The sequence below is a fragment of the Lontra canadensis genome, unplaced genomic scaffold (assembly GCF_010015895.1).
Source record: "Lontra canadensis isolate GAN:19392208 unplaced genomic scaffold, GSC_riverotter_1.0 scaffold1, whole genome shotgun sequence".
In the NCBI taxonomy this organism is placed as follows: Eukaryota; Metazoa; Chordata; class Mammalia; order Carnivora; family Mustelidae; genus Lontra; species Lontra canadensis.
In genome coordinates, this window is record NW_022630995.1 from 62343203 (window position 1) to 62369435 (window position 26233).

At 49.3% G+C, this 26233-nt stretch overlaps 1 protein-coding gene across 1 annotated transcript in view; it reads right to left on the reverse strand.

The window, feature by feature from the left end:
- The window catches only part of EVC2 (EvC ciliary complex subunit 2), a 116135-nt gene that overhangs the window by 18109 nt on the left and 71793 nt on the right, over positions 1 to 26233 (reverse strand). The window contains exons 13-16 of the mRNA XM_032855253.1: positions 24496 to 24655; positions 23053 to 23507; positions 16523 to 16727; positions 14131 to 14253 (exon numbers count right to left, since the gene is read on the reverse strand). Coding sequence (XP_032711144.1) covers positions 14131 to 14253; positions 16523 to 16727; positions 23053 to 23507; positions 24496 to 24655 — 943 coding nt within the window. The remainder of the gene's footprint in view (positions 1 to 14130; positions 14254 to 16522; positions 16728 to 23052; positions 23508 to 24495; positions 24656 to 26233) is intronic.

The window sequence follows — 26233 nt, forward strand, 5'->3', positions numbered from 1 at the left end:
CTCCCATCCCAGCTGAGGCGTGCCCTGAAAGTCCGGTCTGTTCCTCTGTCACCCCGACGTGTGCCCCCGGGAGTCCACCCTTCCAGGCCATTCTGGACCGGCCAACTCACCACGCTTGTGGGCCTACTGTCAGGGCCCCCCACGGTGGTGGAAATGCTACGCGTCCCTGTCTTCCTGAGGATCTCCATCTGTCCTTCGGGTCCCTGGTTCCAGCCACTCTCTTTGAAGTATCCTGACTGGGCATGTGTTTGTCACTGTCTTCTCCATCTTCCCTTCCTTCCAGGCTCTTCTCCTGAGCCAGCCTTCACCACACTGTTGACCCCGCCAGGCCATGAGCCTCTCTGGGGAAGGGCCCTGCACTCAAGGGGCTCCATGAATTCCAGAGGAGGGAATCCTTCCAATCCTCTTGGTCACACAACCAAGCCCCTCATTCTGTCATCTGTGTGTTTGCTCTGTGATCACCACCTCTCATACTTTCTCCAGAAAACTTGCCACGTGAACAAAAGGGTCTAATCCTTCTCAGATGCCACTGCCTGAGCCCCTAAAGGCAGGTCCCTATAGCTATGCACCCCCTCCCCCTACAGGGAGCTCAATAAACCACCAGCCAAAGAGCAGCTTACTCAAGCACATATCTTGGGGAAGCCTTTCACTTAATCTCTGGAAGCATGTGGAACTTCAATCACAAAACCAAAGGTAAAAGCAACCCAAGTGTCCATCAACAGGAATGAACACAGTGTGGTCTCTCCGGACAATGGAATATTACACAGCCTTCAACAGGGAAGGTTCTGACACGGGCTACCACACAGATGGACCTTGAGGACACGATGCTCTCTGTGAAAGAAGCCAGTCACAGAAGAACAGACACTGCAGGATTCCCCTTATGTGAGGTACCTAGTGTGGTCAGATGCCCACAAACTAGACGGTGAGTCGGGGGACACAGACATGGGGAGTGAGTGTTTCATGAGGACAGAGCTTTGGTTTGGGAAGATGGAAGTTTTGGAGATGGGGTGGGAGTGGCTGCCCCACAGCATGAATGTGCTTCATGCCACCATACTGTGCAGGCAAAAGCAGTGAAGACAGTCAACGTCACATATATATATTACCCCCATAAAAAATATTGAAAAAGTTTGTGGAATTTTGTTTTCTGCCATGTAACCTATTTTTATTTATTTTTAAGATTTTATTTATTTATTTGAGACAGAGAGAGAGGGTGCATGAGGAAGGGCAGAGGGAGAAGCAGACTCCCTGCTGATTGGGGAGCCCAATGTGGGACTTGATCCTGGAACACTGAGATTAAGACCTGAGCCCAAGGCAGATGTTGAACCAACTGAGCCATCCAGGCATCCCATGTGGCCTGTTTTTAATCCTCTGTTGATCGTCGGAGGTTCGGAAGTGGCTGACATACAGAAGAATATTTACAGGAAGTGGAGGCTGCAGAGGACGAAGTCCCTGTGCGTCCCGAAGGGGCACAGCCTTCCTCTGTCCATCTGTTGTGACCCTCAGAGGAATGCAAGTCCCAGTTTGAAAAGCTCAGATTTCATCTCTACAGCCTGACCTTCAGGAAAAACTCTAATGGGGAGAAGAGGGAAGAAGGGCTCCAAAGAAACACACAGATGGCTTGTTGGCTGGTGGTGGGGAGGGGGACCTACAAGCACTTTCTGGAGAGGCAGTGCCTTCAACAAGCTTCAGGGAACACAGAAGAGAGCCACAGGGCATGTAGGGTCTGCAAAGACACAAGGCGCGGCACCTGCGCATTTGGTTCACGGAAAAAAACACAAAGAGCAGGGACCAGAGGCAGCAACGCCAAGAGCTTTGGCAGAAGAGCCCAGTTGCTCTGGGAGACAGAGGCTCCTTTCTCTGCTTGAACGGGAACAAGAAGCCTTATTCTTGAAAGGATGCTATTAGACCCCAAACTTTCCCTAGCTTGGAGAACCAGGTGACAGCCCCCTGCCCACCGATGGGTTTCCATAGTAACCGCGGATCACACCTGAATCTCCCGGGTCGGCCTTGCAGAAGGGCAGGCAGCCATCCTCAGACTGAGGCGTTCACACCCCTCCAGTGGTGGCCCCATGTCCTTCCAAGACTGGGCGAAGCCTCGTGACAGTGGGACCCCAAGAGCGTGTCTGATGGCTCCCTCATGGGGACATGGGGACATAAGCCTCTAAAGGGCTTCCCGGATCTTAGCAGTCTTTCTGCAAACACCTTTTGCCCACAGCTGCTTTCTCACCCCAAGGTTACAAAAAGAGTATATGTATGCTTCATTCATCAGTCCAAGAAATAATTCATGAGCACCATATATGTATAATTTATAGGAAGATATGATGCACCGAGGGGATGGGGTGGGGGTAGAGAAGAGGCGAAAATGCATGAGACATGGATCTGACCCTGAAGGAGCTCATCACTGAGGACAGAAGTGGGCTCTGACTCTGTCACATGCTAGCTCGTGACCTTGGGCAATTTCAATGAGCTGCCTGTAAAATGGGAATAATACCACCTCCTAACATACAGGATTTTACAAAAAGCTTTACTGAGGTACAATTGTCATACAAAACCTGCACATATTTGAAGGCTATTGTCTGGTAAGTTGTGACATCTTTGCAGACCCTAAGGCAAGAGGAAAGGTGATGGCAAACCCAGGGGAAGTCCTTCAAGAAGAAAAACACAAATGACAGGCAGGTGGCCAAGAAAGGGATGAACGGTTCCTCTTATCACGCCATGCGCTCAGATCTCCAAGTCACCTCCATGGGGTCTCCATCCTCTCCACTGCTGGGTGGGTGGTGGCCCAGATATCCTGTAAAGTGAGCCCCCTCAGGGGTGCGGGACAGAGCAAGGTGGCCACAAGGGGATCTCGAGATTCATTTCCACAAGTTCATACCAGAGACATGGGGACAAGCGCAAAGCCTTTCCTATGTACTGTAAGAATCATGTGGACAGTAAAATTACGATAAGAAAGTTCTCCAAAATCCTTTCTTCCTCTTCTTTGGAAAGCTTAATTTTTTAATTCCGGCACAGTAAGAACATGCATCTAGCGAGGGCTTCCATCCTTATCTAAAAAGAGCCCCGGGAAGGGGTACAGATTTGCATTTCTGTGACAGACTTCATTAAATATTCAAGTTATCTACAATAATAAAAACTCATTTTCAAAATAATATGCTGCTAAATACTCTTTTTCTTTTTAAATGGGAAGTTCCAGCCACTGCCTTACTCGTCTCTCTGACTCACCTCCCGGTGCATTTCAAAAGAGTAGTTTCTTCTAGGCTTGGTGATGTGTTTTGAATGAAAATTAAAATCAACCCCTGTCAGCCAGCAGAAAATTACTGGCACTGAAGGAGTTCAAGACACCACAGCCTCCCTGCCCAGGTTTGGGAACAAACAGAAGCACGGGTGAGCCAGGCAGAGGCCAAATGTCAGCTTTAATAGTGATGAGATCTACACTAGAGAATGCGGCCCCCGCGGGGTTGAGCATGTCCAGATGAACACACACACACCTCACTCCCCACCACTGAGCGCGGCCCAAGGTGGACAGAGAATGGGGGCCTCCTGCAGGCTGCCTGGCTTTGGAGGAGAGCTGAGGGAGCACACCAAACACGCCCAGTGCCCTCTTTAATCCCACCAGTCAGATAACGCCCACCTTGGAGAAAAGGGAGCAAAGCACGGAGTGCGGCCAGGAGGTCGCTAGCCAAGTCGCACGTGGAGAGCGAGTGCACACATCAAGAATCTCACGCCCAAAGGCTGAAGGGTCGGGCTGATGAAATGCTCTTTATCTAGGAGCGTGCCCGTTTATCCCAATGGCTGGTCCTGGGACACCCAGATCAGTTTCACCCATGCTTTGCAGGATGTGTTCAAAATTGAAGACTCTCTCCTCCATCTTGCATCAGGAAGGGAGTAGACTCAGTAAAGGTGTGTTAATATTTACTAAGTAAAATGCCACACTGCTAAATAAACATTAGTACTGCTGACATTTAGAGAAGGAAAATTTATTTCTAAGATGGGAAAGACTCTCCACCCACCCCATCAGCTAGATAATCACAGTGCCAAAATCTCAAACAAATCAAGAGTACTGCCTTAAACTTGTCAGTATAGTTTTGTTTGGTTGGTTTATGGTTGACCTGCTATCTCTTACTTATAAACTTACCATTTAACTAGCTATGTGACCTCAACAGGTTGCTTAACCTCTCTGAGTCTCAATTTTGTCTGTGAAAAAGAGATAATAAAAGAACAAGGGATAATGCCCATTATACGTTCTGATAACTAATGAGCCCCTAATAAATGGTAACTGCCATATTATGCCATTATTATTATTTTTATTATCATTATTATAATTAGTTAAATTGAGTCCCTTGGATTGCAGGGGATTTTCTTTCCTCCTTTAAAGAAGTTTCTCTACTTTTAATTATAAAAACACATGCACGGGACGCCTGGGTGTCTCAGTAGGGTTAACAGTCCAACTCTTGATTTCAGCCCAGGTCATGATCTCAGGGTCCTGGGATGGAGACCCATGTTGCGCTCTGCACTAAATGGGGAGTCTTTTTCTCCCTCTGCATCACCCCACCCCAGCTCTCATACTCTCTCTCTCTGAAAAGAAATACATGCACAATACAGAAAAATATTAACAACAGAGCTTCCTGGCAGAAGATGGTAGATTTGTAACATGCATCTACTGTTTTCTTCAAGGTAGAATGGAAAGGTGGGAAAAAATGAGAGAAGAGACAGTAGCCACAAAATTTTGAAAGCTGGAAAGGGGATGACTGAGTAGTGAAGGACTCAATTGATCCCCCAAAACTGAATTCTAAGCCAGGAATGAGGTTGGCAAAGAAGTAACATAAGTTGTACTGTAGGATCCCGCTAAGTATCACAGAACTCAGGCACCATTGGAGGTAAAAGCTGAAGCTAAACAAGAGGAGAGGTGGAGCCTCCAGAACTCTCATCACGCAAACTCTACCCTGTGACAACTGAAGATTTAATCTTCAGAAGAGTCTCTGAACTTGGAAAAACCAGGCTCCATATAGAAAGCAGAGGACTCAATTGAAACTTCACATCCAGACTACTAAAATCTCAGTTATCTTCCTCTGTTTGGTTCTTCAAATGTGGGCAGCCAGGCCTTTACCGTGTTGGTAGGAGAATGGTCTTCTCTGGAGACTCCAACCAGCCTTAGAGAAAGATCCTAACACTGGGGTTCCCCCAAGTAAATGGTCTAGGCCAGTCACACCAGGGTGAAGGTCACAGTCCACAGGCCCTGCTTATATATCAGAGCTTCCAAGGAGCTTTTGAGTACTTCACTCTTAAATATGAGCAGACCAAGGATGATCACACCTGGGGAAAGCCTCTAATGGATACAGAGGTAACAGTAAATATGCAGAAGTTAAAATTTTCTTCAAAAAACAATGTTCTCAGGATACAAAAAGTTGTAGTAGCCTTAAAAACTAAAAGAATATCATTTCCTTAAGAAGAGAGCATTAGGAGAGGAAAAGAAGCTCTTCTTAAATTAGTAAATAAAACATAAATGAAAAATTCAATTAAAGGTTTGTAAGGTAAAACTTAGGATATTCCCCAGAAAGTAAAACAAAACAAAACAAAAAACAGAAGGAAAATAATGAGGAAAAAAAGAAAAAAAAAATGAAAACTAACATATAAGAGGTCCAATATCTGATTAATTAGCGATCTAGAAAAAGAGATTAGAGAAAAGAAGAGGAGTTCATAATCAATGTAACTCAAGAAAATTTTCCAAAATCCCCAATTGATAAAACTACCTATCAACAGGGGCGCCCGGGTGGCTCAGTGGGTTAAAGCCTCTGTCTTTGGCTCAGGTCATGATCCCAGGGTCCTGGGATTGAGCCTCGCATTGGGCTCTCTGCTCGGCGGGGAGCCTGCTTCTCCCTCTCTCTCTGCCTGCCTCTGCCTACTTGTGATCTCTGTCAAATAAATAAATAAAATCTTTAAAAAAACAAAACAAAAACAAACAGACAAACAAAACTACCTATCAACAATAGGAGCAGAATGAAAACATTTTCAGTCTTACAAAATTTCAAAATATTAAATCTCCAACATGCCCTTTCTTAAGGAAATAACATAAGATGCGTTTCATTAAAACAAGGAACAAATCAAGAAAGAGAAGGATGAAGGGATTTCATAGCACAACCCCAAGATGGCAGCTGCATATAAGGTATAAAGTACAATGTCCCAATTGGGGCACAGCAGATGTACAGAGAGAGACGTCCTAAAGATGATGAAATTAATAGAAGCATGACTTGTGTGGTGGTCCTGAGAGGATATTTGGTCAACTCTCAAAACATGTATTGAATTAGTGATAAGTACATAGAAAAGTGACCAAAAAAGGAACCAAAAGACAGCATTAACTCCAGGAAAAATGAAAAGTTATACAGAAAAGAAAAATGAATCTCAGTTTTATATGGCTCATATGTAAATAACATCTAAATGGAAATCTCAGATATACATTTTACATACTGAGGAAAACAGAAAAGGCTCATGTGTGTTGCAGGTTGAAAGAAGAAAGACAGCTGAATCTTATTTCCATAAAGAAATGTGACTAGATAATACCCAAAGTAAAGACATCAAGAAATAGCAAGACAAGCATGTTATTTGGAAATATGGAGGTAAGTGCCAATAGATCTAGCTAAAAAATTAGAGATCATTACCTCTGAGGATTTGAAAATGTATATATATGTATATGTATATATATATATATGTATATATATATATATATATATATGGTTTTTTAATAGGAAGTTGCTCTTTTTTTTTAGCACAAACCTTGTAGAATTATTTGATTCTAAAAGAACGCATGCCCAAGTTTTATAAAAATGAAGAGTAAACTTTTAAAAACGGACAATATAAAAAAGAAGTTACTACATTCAAACCATTAAATTAAAAGAGAACTGTGGTAACCTTTTGGTGTATGAAACGTAGAAGTAGGACAGATTAGAAAGCTAAGATGAAGATTAATAGTGAGACCCTGAATGCCACACTCAGGAACCTGGATTCTGTCTGGGAATGGTGGGAAATTATGAAACTTCCCTTAAAACAATGCTTCAGTAGATGACTTTGACAGATACTGGCTCAAGGGATAAAACAGAGGCAAAAGCAGACATAAAGGGAACCATCTAGAGGCTTTCCCAGCCTTTGTGGATGGAGAGATTTTTCTCTCCCCTTCCTAAAATGCCTTCCCTGTCATTGCACTTTCCCTTCTAATCTTTAGAAGAACCTGTGCCATCAGTATTCTCTCCTGTCAGGTCATCAGAAAATGAGCACATTATTCTCATGCTTAAACTCTAGTCATTTCTGAAATGTGGAGAGCTGTTCCTGACAGAAGTGCCAGCCACCTTTGCATAATTGCTGCGGCAGCTGCAGGAACACAATAGCATGCACGGTCGATTGCAGTGCGGGAGTTCCACTCCTGAATGAAGGGAACGCTAATGAACTGTGTACGCACGGCATGTCATGAAACCTGGAAACGGTGAATAAATAATGAATGGGTGAAGGGATATAGTGACAGACATGCCACCTGGACAGAGGACAACATCATTAAAATAACACCAGAAATGACCAGTCAGCTAGTAATACAATCATGTCATTTTCACATTCATATTTAAATGTTCCTAAAGAATATTTATGAGAAATTTATATACACTGTGTGCAAAAACAGCAGCAGAGCATATCAAAGAATTACTGAAGCATTCCTTTCATTTCTGGATCCATCAACTCAGATCTGCTAATGTGACACAGGGACGGGCTTCAAGAGGCTCCACTCTCCCACCTGCCAGCAATGTGACCTTGGACAAGTCTCTCCACCTTTCTGAGTCTCAATATTCTCATCTGTGAAATAGAAGTAGTTGCTACTGCACCACCTGTCTCACCACAGAGTGAAGTAGGATCTATGGAGAGGATCCAAGTTTGGTGTGAAATATCGAGGGATTGAAAATAACCTAAATGTCTATTAGTTGAGGGCTGGCTACATCATTTAAGGGTCACACATATTATGAGATGTCATGCTGCTGTAAAAAGCCACCAGGAAACTCTTAAGTACTGATATGGAAGGTCTTCAAGTTTTAGTACTAGGTAAAAAGCAGAGACAGGTGAGAGAGAGAGAGAAGGAGAGAGAGAGATAGCAGATGTAGACAGACAGATAGAACTATTTCTACTAGTTGGAAAATAAAAAAATTAGCCCCATAATGTGTGCCATGGATTTACTCTGCTTTGTGGATTGGCCTCCTTCCAGGAGGAAGAGGTACATTCCCAGCCCTGGTCAAGACATTGACCTTGGCCAGGCACTATTTTGAGTGGCAGCCCTCCAGTCCTAGAGATCTGATCAAGTGTCCCAAGCTGGTGAGAGTCACCTGGAGGTCAAGGAAGAAGCCAGAATGTCCCTTCATCAATCAGATACCTGCTTCTGAGAAGCCCTCTTTGGGTGCCCTCCATGAGAGGGTAGTGGGATTGACATGACTGACTCTTGCAGGTTGACTCTGGCCTCCAAGCCTGCATTGGATGCTTTGTCTTGTTGATGTGTCTGGCCCCAGGGCCCTTCAGTTCACAGAAATCAAGCCATTTCTTAGTGGAGGGTTGGGTCTGCAACCTTAGCTTCTATCTCAGCAGACTAAGACAAGACCCACATCCCCTACAGCCAAAGAGAGCAGAGGTCAGGAAAGGAAGGGTGGCCAATACAGACCTCCTTACAGAACTAAAAATGAATATATCACCCCAAATATTCTCTGAAAAGTGCCTAAATCTTACCAATTTTGCCTCAAAGGCTGAGCTCCTTTGTATACCTCCAAGCTTCCCATGCTCTAGCTCCTAGCTGCCTCTGAGGCCTCCCTTCTCCATACCTAAGAGAAAACAAACTTTCTGAGGACAAATCAAATATCTTTCAAAACAGAACGGGTATAAAACCACAGGTAAGCCACAATAAATTCCCAAACATCATTATCATATATACTTTATTCTCTAAAACAGAACAAAATTAGAAAGGAGTAACTGAAAAACTTTTAAAAAAGGACAGGTTAAACTTCAAAATCAATGTCAAAGGGATAGGTAAAAAAATTTCTACTTCTGGCCATGATGGAAGAACTGGGAGCAGATTTACTCTCCCACCACCAAAAACCAGGTACAGTACATGGTGCAAAAGTTTCCAGATACTGGACAAGAGGCAGGACAGGAATGGGTGGCCCGAGAAGGAAATAGACAAGGTGACCCTATAGCCACCCCAGCTTGCTGCTTGGATGTGGACCCATGGGAAGCCCAGAAAGTGCATCAGGTTAAGGAAAAAAAAAAAAAAAATAGAGTTTGGGAGGCTACTATGTCTAGAATTTGTGGAGCACAGTCCCAAAGAGGAAATTGCTGCAGAGAGAGAGAGAGAAAGAGAAAGAGAACTCCAAAGACCTATAGGGGTGTCCTCAAGTCTTTGGCTAAGTGGTGGGCATGCTTGAATAAGAAAAAAAACTACACCAGACCAGGAAACGAACCACCAAAAATCACAGGCAGAGAGAATACCAGAGTTCACATGGAACTGGAAAGAGCTAGCGTTCCCATGAGCCAGAGTGAAAAAAGCACACAGGCACACGGTCCTCAGAATAGGGATACATTAGCCCTCAATTAAAGGTAGCTCTCGATCTCGCCTAACAAAACAATGTCCTGAAAGGGTAAAACTAATCCCAAACATCTTAACTACATGTCAAAACTTCAACACGATTAAAGAAAACACAATAAAACCTGGGACCCAGCATGTAAAACCTACAATGCCTAGCATCCGATCAAAAATTACCATGCACACAAAGAAGCTGGAAAATAGGATCCACAATCCACAGGACGATCCATCAGCAGAAATGAGAGAGATGATGGAACCAGCAGATAAGGACATGGAAGCAGTGATAAGAAAAAGAAATGAGGTAGCGGCTAGGAATAGAGGGGACAAAATTGCAATTATTTGTGGACAGGATGACTGACCATGCAGAAAATCAGCAGAACCAGCAGAAGAATCCTCACAACAACACTAAAAGGCAGGTGCTTCTATTACCCACACTTGAAGAATGAGGACACCAGGGCACAGAACAGTTAAGAAGTTCAAGGTTACACAGTTGGCAAGTGGCATAGCTAGGACTTGGACCCAGATGTCTGGCTCCAGACACAGAATAAAGCAGTCTGGAAAGATATAAATAAAAGCTGGTAACATTTCTCTACACCAGGATTGAGTAAGTCAAGAATATAATTGAAAATAGGTTACCATTCACATCCGCATGCAAACCTATAATATATCTAGGAACCATCACAAAGAAACACCTTATGTATAAGGGGACCATATGGTTTATCACCACGTTGAGGGGCAAAAGGAGGAAATGTTGTTGGAACCATCCCAAACAAACTGAGATCTATGGTCACCCTACTTATGGAAACAATTGTTCCAAATAAAAAAGAAACATTCCACCTTTTGGAGGATGGGATGACAATTGTCAAATTAACCTGTAAATTTCATGCAATCACAACAGAAATTTAATTATGAACTTGATTAACTTATTCTAAAACGTATATGGCCTCCCCACTCTTGTAGGTTTAAAATGCTGCATCTGTGAGCTTACAGTGAGCCCATCAGACAGTCGGGCTGTCCCTGGCTGAATGTCCCCAACCCCTCAGGCAGCTGCCAGGGACCAGAGCAGACTCCTCACTCCATTAGCCTCTCAGCTATTCGGAAAAAGAGGTCAGGGAGGAAGCCCGCCCTTGTCTGTCTGTCTCCCTGAATCAGTCACACGACGCTTTGTGAATCAGTCACACAGCACTCATGCAACGTGGAGCTCAAATCAGCCAAGTGGATTTTCTATCTGAAAGCAGGAGGCAAACCTCCAAGTGGCTGATGCTCAAAGTGGTCACCCATCTGAAGCTGTCCCAACAGCAGACACCGGGACCAGGGGCTGGCCCAGAGAAGGCTATCCAAGAAACCTTCCCTAAAGGATAAAGTAGAAGGAGACCAAAGGATAGGAGCAGGACAAGAAGGGCAAGGGAAGAAGCCAAAGAAAGGCGAGGGGACATGGGAAAGTCACAGGAGAGCCACCTTGGGAGGCTGAGCCTTTCCTTTGTCACAGAAGGGCGTAGTCGATGGAGGCAGACGTGCCCCCTTCCATCCCCGGCTCTAGTGAATACTGATGGTGTGACCTTGGGCAATTCTCCCAACCTCTTCAGATGGCAGAGTCCAGAAAAGGCACAGATCAACCAGGGTGGAGGGTTCCAGGGATCACGGATGCAGATTCTCGTAAGGGAAGGAGGTGCTTCCAGCATGCTTGGCAGCCCCAGTAGTGAAGCCGGAGTCCCTTCGGGGAACCATACGGCCAGCCCCACTGAGGCTGTGCGGTGGCTCTCTGACCAAGTCCCTCTCTGCAGCTACACGTGCCCCGAGGAATTTCCCCATCCTGGAACACGATCACACCACTGTCAGCCGCTGGCATGCAAACCCAGGGCTGTCATTTCCTTCCACAATGACCCTGCAAATGAAAACTCTGAACGGTTGTGGCTCAAATGCTAAGACAACGCAATCAATCAACTTTGGGAGGAGCGTCAAAGCCGTTGAGCTGAGAGTGCGTATTCTATTGGCACTTGCCACAGTGAGACAGCCGACTGTGAAGATGGCCTGTCATTAAATTGTTACAGCTGGCAAATGCCGCTTGTCTGCCTTTCTCTGGGTTCTAGCGCAAACCCACCGAGCTGCTCCATCATTGAGCAAAACTAGCACTGTAGCCACTGAAAGCTAAAAAGTGCCTTCCTGTCTGGTCATCACAAAACCCCTGTGACTAGTGGGCTATCACTGTCACAACCCTCACTGATGCGGGAGCCAACGCATGTTTGTCCCACACTGCACGGCTACGGGAGACGACCACACGCCATGAGAATATTCCCCGGCAATCCCGACCAGGGCATTCGACGCAGAGGCTGCCTGCCGGCAGGGAGCAAAGGGAAAGTTTTCGGTTCGGGCCCTGGAGCCACCACTGCCTGGCGTACCTCTTACACGTAAGTTAATACAGATGTGGACAGGAAGTACTGAGCAAAGCACCTGCAATCACAGGCACTCGAAAGCCAACAAAGTAACTGAGCACTATTCTCCATAAAGCGCTGTTACACCTTAGGAGGGGAGTCGAATTCTTAAATCAGTGCACAGGACAATGACATGTACATGGCCCTGTCGATGCCAGCGCGTCCTCTAGAGCCGGGCAGAGGGCTAGCCTCCTGTCCACATGAGGGGTCCAGCTTGTGCCTGGGACAAATGCACACCTCCCAGGGGAACAACAGAGGTGAGGTCAGGGCAGAGCAGGCTGCTGAGTCTGGCTCAGGGAACTGCCGGGACAGGATGTCACCTGTCACCATTCACCACGGTCCCACGGTCATTCACCTTGTCCCTCTCCTCGATGGATGGGCCCAGTAGGATTCAGCTAGACTTCTCAGCCTGGCATGAGAGATCCTTCTATCATGGTCTGCTGTTCCTCCCTCGGGAAGCCGTGCACTCCAGCAAAGCAGCCTTTTCACGGGGCTGCTGATTCTCTGGGCTCCCCCTGAGCCTACACTGTGTCCTTGGCCGTGGCTCAGGCCACCCTTTCTCTCCACCAACACAAATCGCAACCTTTTCTTCTCCAGCAACATCCACCTAGAGTCGAGGAGTTTGGCTTACAGACCAGCAGGTGTGGGAGGAAATACCCCACCCAACCCCCAGAGGGCTACTTCCTCTGCAGCTGGGGGCCCCTCTCTCCTCTGCTGCCCCTTGGTGAACCTGGACCACAACACCGGGAGCCAGTCAGGCCCAGCTCTGCTTAGAGATGCGCTTCCGCTTCACTCCTCCAGGGAGGCCACCCCCAGGAGCCCCAGGGAAGGCTGTGATCAGGTGGTTGAGTGTTTCATCCTGGGGCCGCTCAGCGAGCCCGTCTGGCTCTCATACGACTTTCTATCTTCGGTGGTAGTCTTGAGAAAAAGGATGTGTTCGCCTCTACCTGCCTTGTCCCCATCTTCCTTCTCAGTTTTACATAAAACACAGATGGGAGGGGGCGCTACTTGTATTCAGAGACATTGTGGCCTGGACCTCACCCTGCACAGGCTCTAGGGCTCCTGGCCACCTGATGCTTTTGTGTTCTGAGAAATACACCTGCATTAAACGGACACAACACTAGGGCGAGAACAGGGATAGGAGGTAGAAACAAGATGGCGCTCTGAAGGATGGCTTGATACGTCTGTGCAGGGAGCACATTCCTCTGGGGAACCTCCCCTCTGCTGAGCACTGGGGGACACAGCAGGCACTCAGACAGCGGTAACACGGTGTCACCTCTTCAGAGAGACCTGACCCGACCCAGCAGCCTACAATCTGTGTTACTCATCTCAACCCCATCCCGTGACTGTCACATCATCTCGTTCATTTCCCAAAGGCGCTGACCACTGTTGAGGAGTGCTTTCTGTCCGTCTCCTCTAGCCAGAATGTGTACCCCATGAGAGCGGGGCCAGGCCTGTCTGTCACCGCTATCACCCAGAGTTGCTCCACACCGTGCCTGGGACACTGCCACCTGCTCAGAATCCCAGTGCAGTGAATGGGCAGTGTGGGGCGTGTTAGGATAAGGAAGGACGACATAAAAGAGGAACGAGCGGGAAGAACTGGGTGGTCCAGGCAGGCTTCTTGGGAGAGGGGACACTTGAGGACAGAGGCAATGCCTCCAGACTGCCAAGGACAAGGTTCATTTATCCAGGTAAGGGAAGGTGGCAAGGTCCATCCAAGAAGGAAGAACGCAGCCGGCACTGCGGGCTCGTGCGCCGTGCATGTAGGAACGTCAAGTACAGCACGTGCACACGCCTCAACGCAGGGCCAGGCACGGAGGTGGGGACCCCACGTCTGCGGAGGCAGCAGCACCTTGGAGCCCGCAGGACGATCCAGAGAGCGAGTGGGGAAATGCAGGAGGAGGTTGCAGACAGGACTCCAGAGAGGCCTGAGGGGCACGGGGGGCGGGGGGGGTCCCAGCTGCAGGAGACGCTGAACAACAGGGTGCTGACAGAGATGCGCACACACCCCTCCCCCAAAGGGGGACTCTGTGCGCCCTGGGACTGGTGTGACATCAGCCCTGTGTGGGCAATGAGAACAGATAAAGCGGAAGGACTGACCTTTTCAACCAGGTCTTCAGGGGCCTGTTCCTTGAAGAGCTGAATTTTGTCTTCAATGCACTTCCTCAAAAGGTCTATCTTGCTTTTACTCTTGGAGCGCGACTTTCTCGCCTTGGACTGCTGCTGGAGGGGGCAAGAGAGAACACGGACGGGAAGGTGAGCCCCGGCAGGTCTGTCTCCCAGAGCTGGGAGGGGCTCCTGTGGCCCCCAGGGCTGCCCAGTTGTCTTCGGCTGGACAGAGGGGGAAAGATGGACACTTGCCTGAGCAAGCTCAGTTCATAGGCCTTCAGGCCCAAAGGGAGAAGAAGGACGGCCACTGGCAGTGCCACAGCTTTGCCGTCAGACAGCACAGCCACCCCGGCACCTCTCTTTCCCAGCCGTGGGACCTCCACCTGTCAGCCTCTCTCAGCAGGGGACGCGATCCAAGAGGTCCCTGTCCTGGTGAAGCTGGGAGGAGCGGCTCTCCTGGCTGGCACCAGCGGACTCCACCACCACCTGCACCTCTGCTTTCGCAGGTCAGTCCTCGGGAAGGGAGTCAGGCTCAGCCACTCACAGACACCAGCCCCTGCCAGCACATCAGTGCATTTCTCCTGCAGGGTGGGGTGTTTTGTTTGTTTGTTTGTTTTTAATGTGAGAGAGAGTGCAGGCATGAGCAGGGGCGGGGCAGAGGGAGAGGGAGAAGCAGGCTCCCCGCTGAGCGGGGAGCCCAATGCCAGACTTGCTCCCAGGACCCTGGGATAATGACCTGAGCCAAAGACAGACATTTAACTGACTGAGCTACCCAGGCACCCCTCTTCTGCAGGGTATCAAGCAAGCATAGTTCATACTCGCTGCAGGCTAACTCTATTTCCAAACCGAGCACTAAACAACTTCAGAATCAGGAAATTAATCACTGCCAGGATCGGCCATCTGATCCAGTCCTCTCCAAAGCAGGCGAAGCGCACCTTGCTTCACTTCTAAGGAAATATGTTTATGCATTGCTCCAAAACTTAAAAAACAAAACAAAACAAAACAAAAAACCAACAAACAAACAACTTTGCTACTTTGTCCCTTACTCTCTAACTACCATCGTCTTATAAATCCTGCACTCTTCTAGGAACAGAAATAAAAAAAAACTTTTTTTTTTTAAACATGAAAGAATATAAAAGCTTCTAAGTTGTTTTTGCATTGTGCTGTTCTTTATTCAATAAGGATATGTCTAAATTTTTTTCTTCCCCCAAAGGCTAAGCAGTGGGTTTCAAGTCAGAAAATAACAGCCTTGAGCCCAGTTCTGCCACACTGTCTGCCTCCATCGGTTCATTTTTCCTGGGCTGGTGGGTTTCTCTTCCGGGAAAGGAACACAGAAACCCAGCTTCTGGCCCTGCTGTGAACGTGCATGAGCTCACTGAAACTGAAGGCCTTTGAGTCCCAACATAATACCCCTCCGGGGAAGCCCAACATCTCTCATACATTGGCTGGCTCAGGCCCGTGCACTGCACACCTACTGTGTGCCCGGTACTTTCCAGGTACTGGGGACGGAGCGGCAAACGGGTCAGGGGGCTTGTCTGCAGTGATCGACTATGTGAAGACATGGACCACAGCCACGTGATGAATGCCTGGGGACGGGGGTCTTCTGGACGGGTGTTCAGAGTGGACCTCTGCAGGGTTAAGTGGAATGAAGAAGAGGACATACCACAAAGCTGGCCCCTGATGTTCTGAGGGAAGCGTGCTCCCATCAGAAGAAAAGCCTCGTCTTAGGTCGTGTTCCCCAGAGGCAGAGCCAGAGATGGGGTTGGGGTGTACAGGGTTTCCTGAGAGAGCAGCTCAGACCTGCCTGTGGGGAGCTCGGGAACCAGGTCAGGAAGGGGAAAGGGCCACACAGGGCAGGGGTCTCAGTTAAGTCCAGCCTTGGCTGCTCCATGGGGGGCCTCAGGAGCAAACATGGCACAAGACTGGTCTGCCTTTGAGGCACGTAATAGGTGATCAAAAAAGGCAGCTGTCCATCACGATGATACAGGACCCGGTGTGAGAGGCTCCCTTTTCCTGACTCCCCTGAGTTGAGGCGAGCATCCTCCTTGTGCCACTTACAGAAGGGGCCAGGAGTCAGTCATTGGGCGTGGCTGAGGGAGCAGGAGAGAAAGAAACCTCTCAGCCCAGGGGGCACCCATCTGCCCAGGGCCAGGCCCAGAAGAGGGTGCAGGTGGAGCCGTGAGCAGCTGAGGGCCCAGGCAGGGGGTCTGCGATGGGCACCTAAAGGTTAGGACAAGCTTGGCAGTTCCAGGAGTAGCTGGATGCTGATACAGAGCAGAGGAGAGGGGATCCCAGGGTGGGCGGCGGGGCCCAGGCCCCCTGCATCAGGGGCAGGGAGATGCCCATGTCTACAATGAAAGAGCGGCTGGGGCGTGCCTCCTACCTGCAGCTCGGGGGCAGCCAGGGCCTGGTCCAGCCTCTGGAACTCTGCTTCTCGCCAGGCAGTCTGGAACTGCTGCAGCAGGGCGCGGGCCCGGATCTTGGGCAGAGCCAAGCTCCTGTCCATCTGAGCAAAGCAGCCGTGAACTTCCTGCCTCAGCTTGAGCAGCTCGTCTTCCGATAGGGAGAAGGCCGAGGAGCAGAGCTTCCTGCAAAAGCAAGACAGAGAGGGAGGCAAACCATAAGAGACTCTTAGCTCTGGGGGTTGCTGGGGGGTGGGCGGCTGGGGTAACTGGGGGATGGGCATTAAGGGGGCATGTGATGCAATGAACACTGGGTGTCGTAGGCAACCGATGAATCATTAAATTCTACCCCCGAAACTGATAATACACTGTGTTAAGTAAATTGAATTTAAATTAAAACATTTTAAAAATAGATTAAAAAGGAGAGCCTAGGTGGCTCAGCCAGTTCAGTGTCTGCCTTTAGTCCAGGTCATGATCTTGGGGTCCTGGGATTGAGCCCCACATGAGGTTCCCTGCTCAGTGGGGAGCCTGCCTCTCACTCCCCTTCTGCCCTTCCCAGTGCGTGTGCTCTCTCACACTCTCAAAGAAATAAAATCTTTTATAAATAGATAGATAGATAAATAAATAATGGAAATGGGCGAGGGGGTAGTGCTAGGGAAGGAGAAGCTAGAAATTCAAAGAGCGAACTCTACTCACTAAATCCATGACTGGAGAACCTATCATGTCTTTATTTTTTTTAATTAATTTTAATTTTAATTTTTTAAATTTAATTTTATTTTTCCAGTGTTCCAAGATCCATTGTTTATGCACCACACCCAGTGCTCCAAGCAATATGTTGGAGAGGATGTGGAGAAAGGGGGACCCTCTTACACTGTTGGCGGGAGTGCAAGTTGGTGCAGCCACTTTGGAGAACAGTGTGGAGATTCCTCAAGAAATTAAAAATAGAGCTTCCCTATGACCCTGCAATTGCACTACTGGGTATTAACCCCCAAAGATATAGATCTAGTGAAAAAAAGGGCCACCTGCACCCCAATGTTCATAGCAGCAATGGCCACCATTGCTGAACTGTGGAAAGAGCTGAGATGCCCTTCGAGAGATGAGTGGATAAAGATGTGGTTCATATATATGATGGAATATTACTCAGCCATCAGAAAGGATGAATACCCAACTTTTGTCTCAACATGGATGGGACTGGAGAAGATTTTGCTGAGTGAAACACTTCACGTCTTTAATCATGCATTTCTTTCACAGGAGTCTCTTGAGCCCCTACGGTACGCTGTGAAGGACACACCCCCATGCCTGAGTGAAGTTACAGCCGGATGAGGCAGGGCTGTGAGGGTGCCCACAGGCAGGCAACAGACCTCCCAGCCTTCCTGACCTGGACAGAGCCTTTCGCTTAAAAAAAAAAAAAAAAAAAATTAAGGAAACAGACATGAAAACAAAGCGTCATCTGCTGAGCCCGGTGACCATCACACTACATGACCTAGAGGAGAGATGCCCAGCTCAGTTCAGGAAGACAAGGGGCAAGGGGGGCCTTGCCCTGGGTGTTCAAGGATCATGACCAACAGCCATCACCCAGAGGAAACCCATTCTGCACTGGGAGTACACTGAGTGATTTATTGCTAAAGGCTGACCTGTGTCCCCCCAAAAGATGTCAAATCCTAACCCCCAGTTCCTGGGATCATGATCTTATTTGGAAACAGAGTCTTTGCTGATGCAAAAGTAAGATGAGGTCATAATGGAGGGAAATGGGGCCATCACCCAACATGACTGGTGTCCTTGTAAGCAGAAAGACCTGGGCCCAGGGGAAGGGCTCAGGACCACAGAGGCACGGACTGGAGTGAGGAAGCAAACCAAAAGATGTTAAGGACTGTGGCAGCCCCAGAAGCCAACAGAGGGGCAAAGAACAGAGACTGACCCAGGGTCTTCAGAGAGAGCCTGGTGACACCCTGCTGACCCCTTGATTTCAGACTTCAGGCCTATAAAGCAGCAAGAGAATACTCTCCTGTCCTTTGAAGCCTCCCAGCATGGGGTACTTTGCAGCCCCAGGAGACAAATATATTTACCTACACCATTGCTAATCCTTCCAGCAACTAGGTCCTCTGTTTACAGATAAGGAGACTGAAGAATGCTCCCAGTCTTCCTTTCCGGCAAGGCCCTCTCCTTCCTGCTTTGGGCAATGCGCGGTCTGTTAACGCCTTAGCCAGACAGCTATCATCTATAGAAAAACCCAGATTTGTTTGGTATTTTGGCAATGTCCAGACAATAGTGGCTGGGTCAAATGTGCTCCGTGGATGTACCCACAGGACTGTGGGAGGCCACGGCCAGCCCTGTCATGCCCGTATCTCAAGGAAGGAAAGCTGGCCTGCAGTTCAGCTAGAATGTCCTTCCCTGGAAACAGAATACGACCTTCCAGCTGACATGAGTCCTCAGCTTGACACAGTCTGAAGGCCTAGGCCCATGACTCAACACCCCATCTTGGTTTTCTCACCAAGAGAGGGTGCACCAACTTTTTTTTTTTTTTAAGATTTATTTATTTATTTGACAGACATAGATCACAAGTAGGCAGAGAGAGGAAGGGAAGCAGGATCCCTGCTGAGCAGAAAGCCTGATGTGGGGCTCAATCCCAGGACCCTGGGATCATGACCTGAGCCAAAGGCAGAGGCTTTAACCAACTGAGCCACCCTGGCACCCCACGGGTGCACCAACTTTTTAAAAAGAGCCCCAAGCAATGGCAGCTGCTCCTTTGTCCTTCACCTTTCCGAGAAACTTTGCCCTGCGTGTTTGCAGGTGTGTGGACTCCAAAGTGAAAGCAGCTCTGAAAGAGGCGAGTCATTCATTATTCCAGCCCATCCTCAAGCCGATCGGTCCTGCCTGGTCTGGTCTTAATCCTCTGTTCTGTCGGCACTCAGGTAAGACTTCTAGAAACACAGGAGCCAGGCAGGGTCTTGGCCCTGGTGGTGTTTAAGATCCAGGCAGGAGGTCAGGAAGGATGTCTCAAAGACACACTTTTCCTGGCAAAAAACATGCGTCCTTATTGATTCCTACCTTACTTAACCAGGTTTAGAGCAACTCCAACCTGCCTGAAATCACAAAGCTTCTAAAAATGTGTTTCAAAACGATTGTGTGAAACGATTCCTCAGAAATAAAGGCTGCAACCTTTTGGAATCTTAAGCAAAGCAGACAAGCAGACGCTCATGGTGGGCATCGTTCCTTGACCCTCTTTAACCCCGAGAAAAATCATAAAGACTTTTCTGATAGCAAAGGGAGGATTCTCTTTTCCCGGGAAATGACTAAATCAGCGGCAGCTCGGGTAATACTCTCCACAAAATGGATCCAAATGAAGTTGCCGAAAATGACCATACGGTAATGGGAATGTCAAGTCTAATGCAGGCTCTTCCAAAAGTCCAAAGCTGGCTGGAGCGCGTAAAGAGATGTGCGTGGGATGGGGGTTGAGCTGAATCATTACTGCGGAGAACAACTCACAGGAATAAGAAGACGTGTTTAAGGATCTGATTTTTACGGGCTTGGAGAGAAGACAGCATCTTGTGTGCTCAAGAAAACCAACATTAACAAAGCCTGGGAAGTAAACAGGGACAGAACCCAAAGACAGAGAAGAGGAGGAGCCCAGAGATGGCACTCTGTCTCTGCAAATACCCAGGGACCCGTTCTCCCTGGTTCCAGGGAAGAGGACTCTGTAGGAGAAGAGAAGAAATGGTTGAAGCCAGGCAGATCCTGTCCCCCCAGAGGCTACTGCCAAGGAAGGATGGGCATGGCGGGAAGATGCTCTTGTTCTCGTGGCCATCCAAGGGGGCAGGTGGGAGGAACCACTGACGCCCAGCATACTGCACGCTGGCCCAGCAGAGAGGGGAGACAGACCTGCTGAGCAGATACGCAGGAAAGGACTCATTCTGCTCCTCCCGTCCCCATCCCCGACCCTGCCCCACAACATCCCCTGCACGCTCCTGTCCCTGCAACCAGGTCCAACAAGCAGGGCTCTGGATTCAGAATTACGTTGTGCCAAAGGTTCAGCTAAAGTTGTGAAACATCGATACCCAGGAAAAGATACTAAATGGGCTCGAGCTTTGTTTGCTTCTTTGCTTGAACAGGTTGTTTGGGTTTGTCTGTTTGCTTAAAATGCTGGGTTGGCTGGTTGGTTTGTTGAAAGGAAAAGCAACTTTCAAGAATGTTGATTGGGAGGTCTGTAGGGAAAGGGAGAAGCTGCTGTCATTGCCAAATGGGTACAACCACATCTTTGCAATGAAACAGTGACTTAGTTGCTCTAAATAAACAGGCTGAGAAGAGAGCGGTTATGGGTTATGTCCCCTGCACTGCTGGTGATGGCTTTTAACTTTGTTCCTTCACAGCAGTCACACTGGTCTCCCCACTACACACCCAGATATGGACCAGGACCTCCTATCAAGCTGCTCCCCCCTGGGTCTTGCCCCACCCTCAGCAGAGCACCGGTGACCCGTGGCCACTCATCTCTGGCTCCCAGTGCCAGGTCAGTCCTCCCTCGAAGACTGGCGGAGACCTGGACCCTTCAGTGTGCCCAGAACCCTTACCTGCCTATGCTTGCTTGTCCTGATCTACCTCTTTAGGTGTCTTCTCTCCTGATCATCTGAGTTCTACCAGCACAGGAATGATGGTGACAAGGGTAGCAGCTGCTACTTACTAACCACCAAATGCAGATCATGGGTCGTGTTAAAAGATGTAAATATACGAACTCAGGCACTTCCTCCTTGATGCCATGAAGGTGGCATCTTGTTAGACATGGCTGATGACCTAACCCAGAGCCACTTCCTTGCGCCTTGTCAGCTCAGTGTTTGTTTAGAGGAGCTGCCCTCTAACGATGTTGGGGACAGGAACACCCCTCACAGCCCTAGGGAGGAAGCCACAACTGGTCTAAGGCAGGACCTGACAAATGTTGGCCTGGTGGACCAAGTCCAGCTCCCCTGGTCAGTTTTTGTTCATAAAGTTTTATTAGCATGCAGTCAAGTTCATTAGTTCATAGACTGTGGCTGCTTTCTTGCTACCATGGCAAGATGGGTAGTCGCAACAGAAATCATGTAGCCCTTAGTGACTACACTTATCTGCTCTTCATTTAAAAAGTTGACAGCCTTCTGGTCTCCGACAGTCATGGTCACTGCATTCTCCTTCCCGCTGAATGGTTTCAGCATGGGCCTATGCCCTGGGCAGTCCTGACCAATGGTATCAGAAGGGGTGATTGCTCAGATGTTAAAAAGAGATGATGAGTGTGATACCTGGAGCCACAGCAGCCATCCTGAAGCCATGAAGGTATGACCCCAAAGACCAGAGTGGCACACTGAGGATAGTGGAGCAGAAAGACCAACAGAACTTGGTCCTTGATGGAATCATTGAGCCACTGAATCAAGATGGGAAGAATTTACCACTTGACTCCTCCTTATAAAATAATTTCTTCATCTTTTACCAACCTGATAATATTATGTGCTGCTGGAAGCATCCTAAATGATGTAGTATTATTGTTTAAGGCAAGACAGATGAGATGAGGCAAAGGAGGTTAAGTAACTCTCCTATACTCAGCAGGTAGTGGTGCTGGGATTTAAATCTAGGTTTTCTGGTCGACACTGGCCACATCTCACTCCGACTGACAGCTCCATACTAGCCTTGTTGGAACTCCTTCAGTTTCCAGTCTGATGGGCCAGCCTCAACCAACTGCCAAAAGCTTCGTGGGTCCCTGCTACACCAGGAAATGTGTCCCATTTGGGCCACGCGGATCTCAGTCTGCATGGAGAGCTGGTAACTACTGGCAGGAGGGGAAGGGCCGTGGGGCTCTAGCCCCTCTGACATGTGACTTCAGCTGGTACTCATGGCTCTCATGGTGTCCCTGTGTCTTTAAAAACAGTAGCTGTGCCATATATCCAATGTTTCCTGGTATCACCTGAAGAGTTGACCAGCTGCAGCCCCACCTCCTACTCAGAAGTGATGTCATTACTTGGTTCTCCAGTTAAGAATGAAGCAAATAGCCCAAGCACCGAATCAGTGAAGGAAGGAAGGGGCCAGTGCAGAGACGGTGAGGGTAAAGCCTCAAACGAGGGCCCAGTATCCCACGTCACTGACATCTGGTGAAACCGAGCGGGCTCAGAATGCCCTCCGCCGCCGCTAGTTCTGCTCCCCACTCCGCTCCCTGGGATAAGGCCCCTCTATCAAATGAGCTTCTGAGCAAGGGGGACCCACTGCAGTTCCTGCTTATGCGGGAGTGGTAGGTTCCAGCTGCCCCCCCCCACACACACTCCCGTCACCACCTCCCATGGGAACCCGAGGCACCTCACCCACTTCTTGCTACACAGCCTGCCTCCCACCAGCCCTGGCTGCTCACGCTGCGCCCCGGGGTGGCCCTCTCCCCTGCGCTGCGAGTTCAGGCGAGCAAGGACCTGCGGTGAGCCTCCTGAGAGCAGGGCCGGTGGTCCCACAATCCCGGAAAGCCCTGCCCTCCCTGTGGGCGGAGCAAGGCGCGGAGGAAGCTTACATGAAGATCAGGTGCTCCCAGCGTCTCAGCTCCGCCTGTTCCTCAGTAGACACCTCTAGCGCATCGTCCTTCAGTCTCTGCCTCACGCTCTGGACGCCCTCCTGGTCCCTGTCCCTCTCTTCACCCTCGAGCTGCTGGGCCCGGGCGGCCAGCTCCCGGCTGTGCTCCTCCAGGATCTGCTGCAGGAAGAGCCAGGGCACGCCACGTTTGAGCAGCTCCTGGGTCATCCCCGAGGTCTGCAGGCGCCGCAGCTCCTCCACGGCCTTCTCGGACAGCGATAGTGTCAGGGCCCTGAGCTCCTCCAGGGCGGCCTGGTCCAGGCGCTCCTGCAGCGTCTCCAGTGCCGCGCCCTGCTCCGCCAGCAGGCTTCCCCACCGGCCCAGGTACTGGCCGGCGTCCTCCGCAACTCGCAGGGCCTCCCCGAGCGACAGCTGCTCCTTCCGCTGCTCCTTGTGCTGCAGGGGTTTCAAGGAGGAAAACTAAGCGGGGACAGGCTGGGCGTGCACAGCCCTCTGGGAAACGCGTGGAGACCCGCACGGAAGGCATGAGATGGAGACAGCCTTCTCCCAGCCATCGCACACTCAGAAAGCTGTCCTTAAGAAAGGAACCCGAAATAGGGGCGCTTGGGTGGCTTAGTAAGTTCAGCGTCGGACTCCTGGTTTCAGCTCATGATCTCAAGGTCATGAGATCAAGCCCCGCATGGGGCTCTGCACTCAGTGTGGGAAGTCAGCTTGGGATTCTCTCTCCTGCACTCTGTCCCTCCCCCTCTGCTCACATGCTCTCTAAAAGAAAGGAAGATAACACCAAATAGAGCGAGAGCTCCATCTGTTGAACATGTATTGGACCCGTACTTATTGAGTAGGTAAAGTCCAAGAACAGACCACTTGGGTTCCCAGCCTGGCTCCTCAGAGGACACATTGAGGGACCCAACGTGAAGGTCTAGAACCCTCTGTGCCTCCACATCCTCATCAGTAAAATGGGGCTGAGCTACCTCACAGAGTAGCTGGGGGGATTCAGTGAGTTGTTTAACAGCTGTGTGGTTCTCAGAAGCGCGCCCGGGGGCAGAGCTCACGTCTGTGAACATCTGCTGTTAATCCGTATTCCGGGCGCAGAGGACCTGTGAGCTTATAGGGGAAAATAAACACCCCGAGATCCATGACACAAAACTGAAACGAGGAGGTCAGGGGAGGACTTTCAGGAAGGCGAGCCCAGGTCAGAAGATCCCCGGGGAGAGAGCCACAGGCATGAAGGTGCCATGGGGGACGAGGAAACGCGGACAAGCATAATAAAGATGTCCGTCGTGCTTTTATTTCACGGAGCACTTGCGGACCATCTCTGTCCTGGGTTGGAAGGACGTGGGATGGTCCAGGTGGCCAAACACGGTCAGCTCTGACCATCAGAGAAATGTGGCCTTGGGCCCCACAGATGTCACTGCTCACATACCTTTTGCAGCATCTCTCGTCTTCTCTTCAGGATCAGTTTTTGGTGCAGCTTCCTTTTCTCCTGCTTTAAGTCATTGTCCAGCTTCTGTCTGATGGAAAAGACTTCGGTCTGCGCGCGCCCCAGCAGCGCCTCCGTCTGCTCTTCATCCAGGTACCCCGCTCTAGGAGAGACGCAGGAGGATGACGCACCCTCCACACCCAGCCTTGGCCCGACTGCTGCGGTGGCTGCACGTTCCTCTCCATCTTCGTTTGGGCTGATCAGGGAAAGTCTTTACCCAGAAGGAGGAGGAGCAGAACGGGTGGCTGAGACAGTCCCAGAATACAGGAAGGGCAAGGCTGGCGTGCCTAGAGACTTGCCCAGAAAGCTCGACGTCAGAAATCGCCTGTTCGGGCAGAAACTGGGCAAGAGCTCTGGGAGAAAGTGGCACCCTGGGAACCACAGCGCTCTAGGTACAGTTTTCCAAGAAGAGACCGTGGGTTTGGAACTGGGGGTGATGGGATTGTCACCAGCAAAGTCCAAGAGGTAAATGTTGGGAATATCCTGTAGGGTTAATTCTTCACACTAACCTGGCTAGCACAGGGCACCCACATTAAACACCGAGCACGGAGGCATCTGGGAGGGCAATTTCAGGAGAGATTAGCACTCGAATTGTGGGACCGCCCTCCCCAATGTTGGGGGGGCACCAGCGAACCCAGTAAAGGACTGAAGAGAACAAAAGGTGGAGGAAGGAGGAAACTGCCCCCTTCTCCTGCTTCAGGGCTTCTGGCTGGACACCTCCTCTCACTTTCTCCTGTCCTCGGACTGGGATCCCCTGGTTCTCAGGCTTCTGGACTCAGACTGAACTACGCCACTGGCTTTCCAGAGCATTCCAGAGTCTCTAGCTGGCATAGGGCAGGTGGTAGGAGTCCTCAGCCTCTGTAGTTACGTACACCAGTCCCTCATATCTATCTCATTGGTTGTTTTTCTGGAGAAGCCTGAGTGACACAGTCTGTTACTATCACGATCACCAAGACTATTCCCGGTCTATCTGCCTCACTGGGCTGGGTCTCCTGCTTGGCATAGGGTAGATATCTACGGAAGCTTCTTGAAGGAATGAATAAGTAACTGAATGAATGACAGATACATACTTAAGAAATGTAAGTCTGTGCCAACTTTAAACTTTTTTATTTTTAAAAATATTTTATTTATTTGAGAGAGAAGAGACAGAGACAGCACACGAGCAGGTAGAGGAGCAGAGAGAAAGGGAGAGGCAAAGTGTGGGAATCTTAAGCAGACGGGGCTGAGTGCAGAGCCTGGCACGGGCCTTGATCTCATGACCCTGAGATCATGATCCGAGCAGAAACCGAGAGTGGGACGCTTAACCGACTGAGCCACACAGCCCCCCAGGTGTCCCTGTGCCAAATTTTTAAAATAGAACTTAAAAATCAGAGGTAAAAGACACCTCCCCGCCAACTGTTCCCAATGGTACAACCAGCTATCAGGTGCTTTGGTTCAAGGCCAGGAACCGTTTCTTTCACTTGAGTGAAAATTAATCACGAGTGTCAAGGCAACTGCAGTGACAAATTCATTAGCATCTTCAGGTAGCGAGCGTTCAAGTACACTGCACCTTACAGAATCCTCATTAAACTGAGCGAGAGAGCGAGAGAGTCCTAATAAAATTACCAAGGTGACAGACCAATTCCTAAAACCACAGAGTGGCCTGGGAAAGCTGACTTCATAGGCATGCCTCTATTTATTT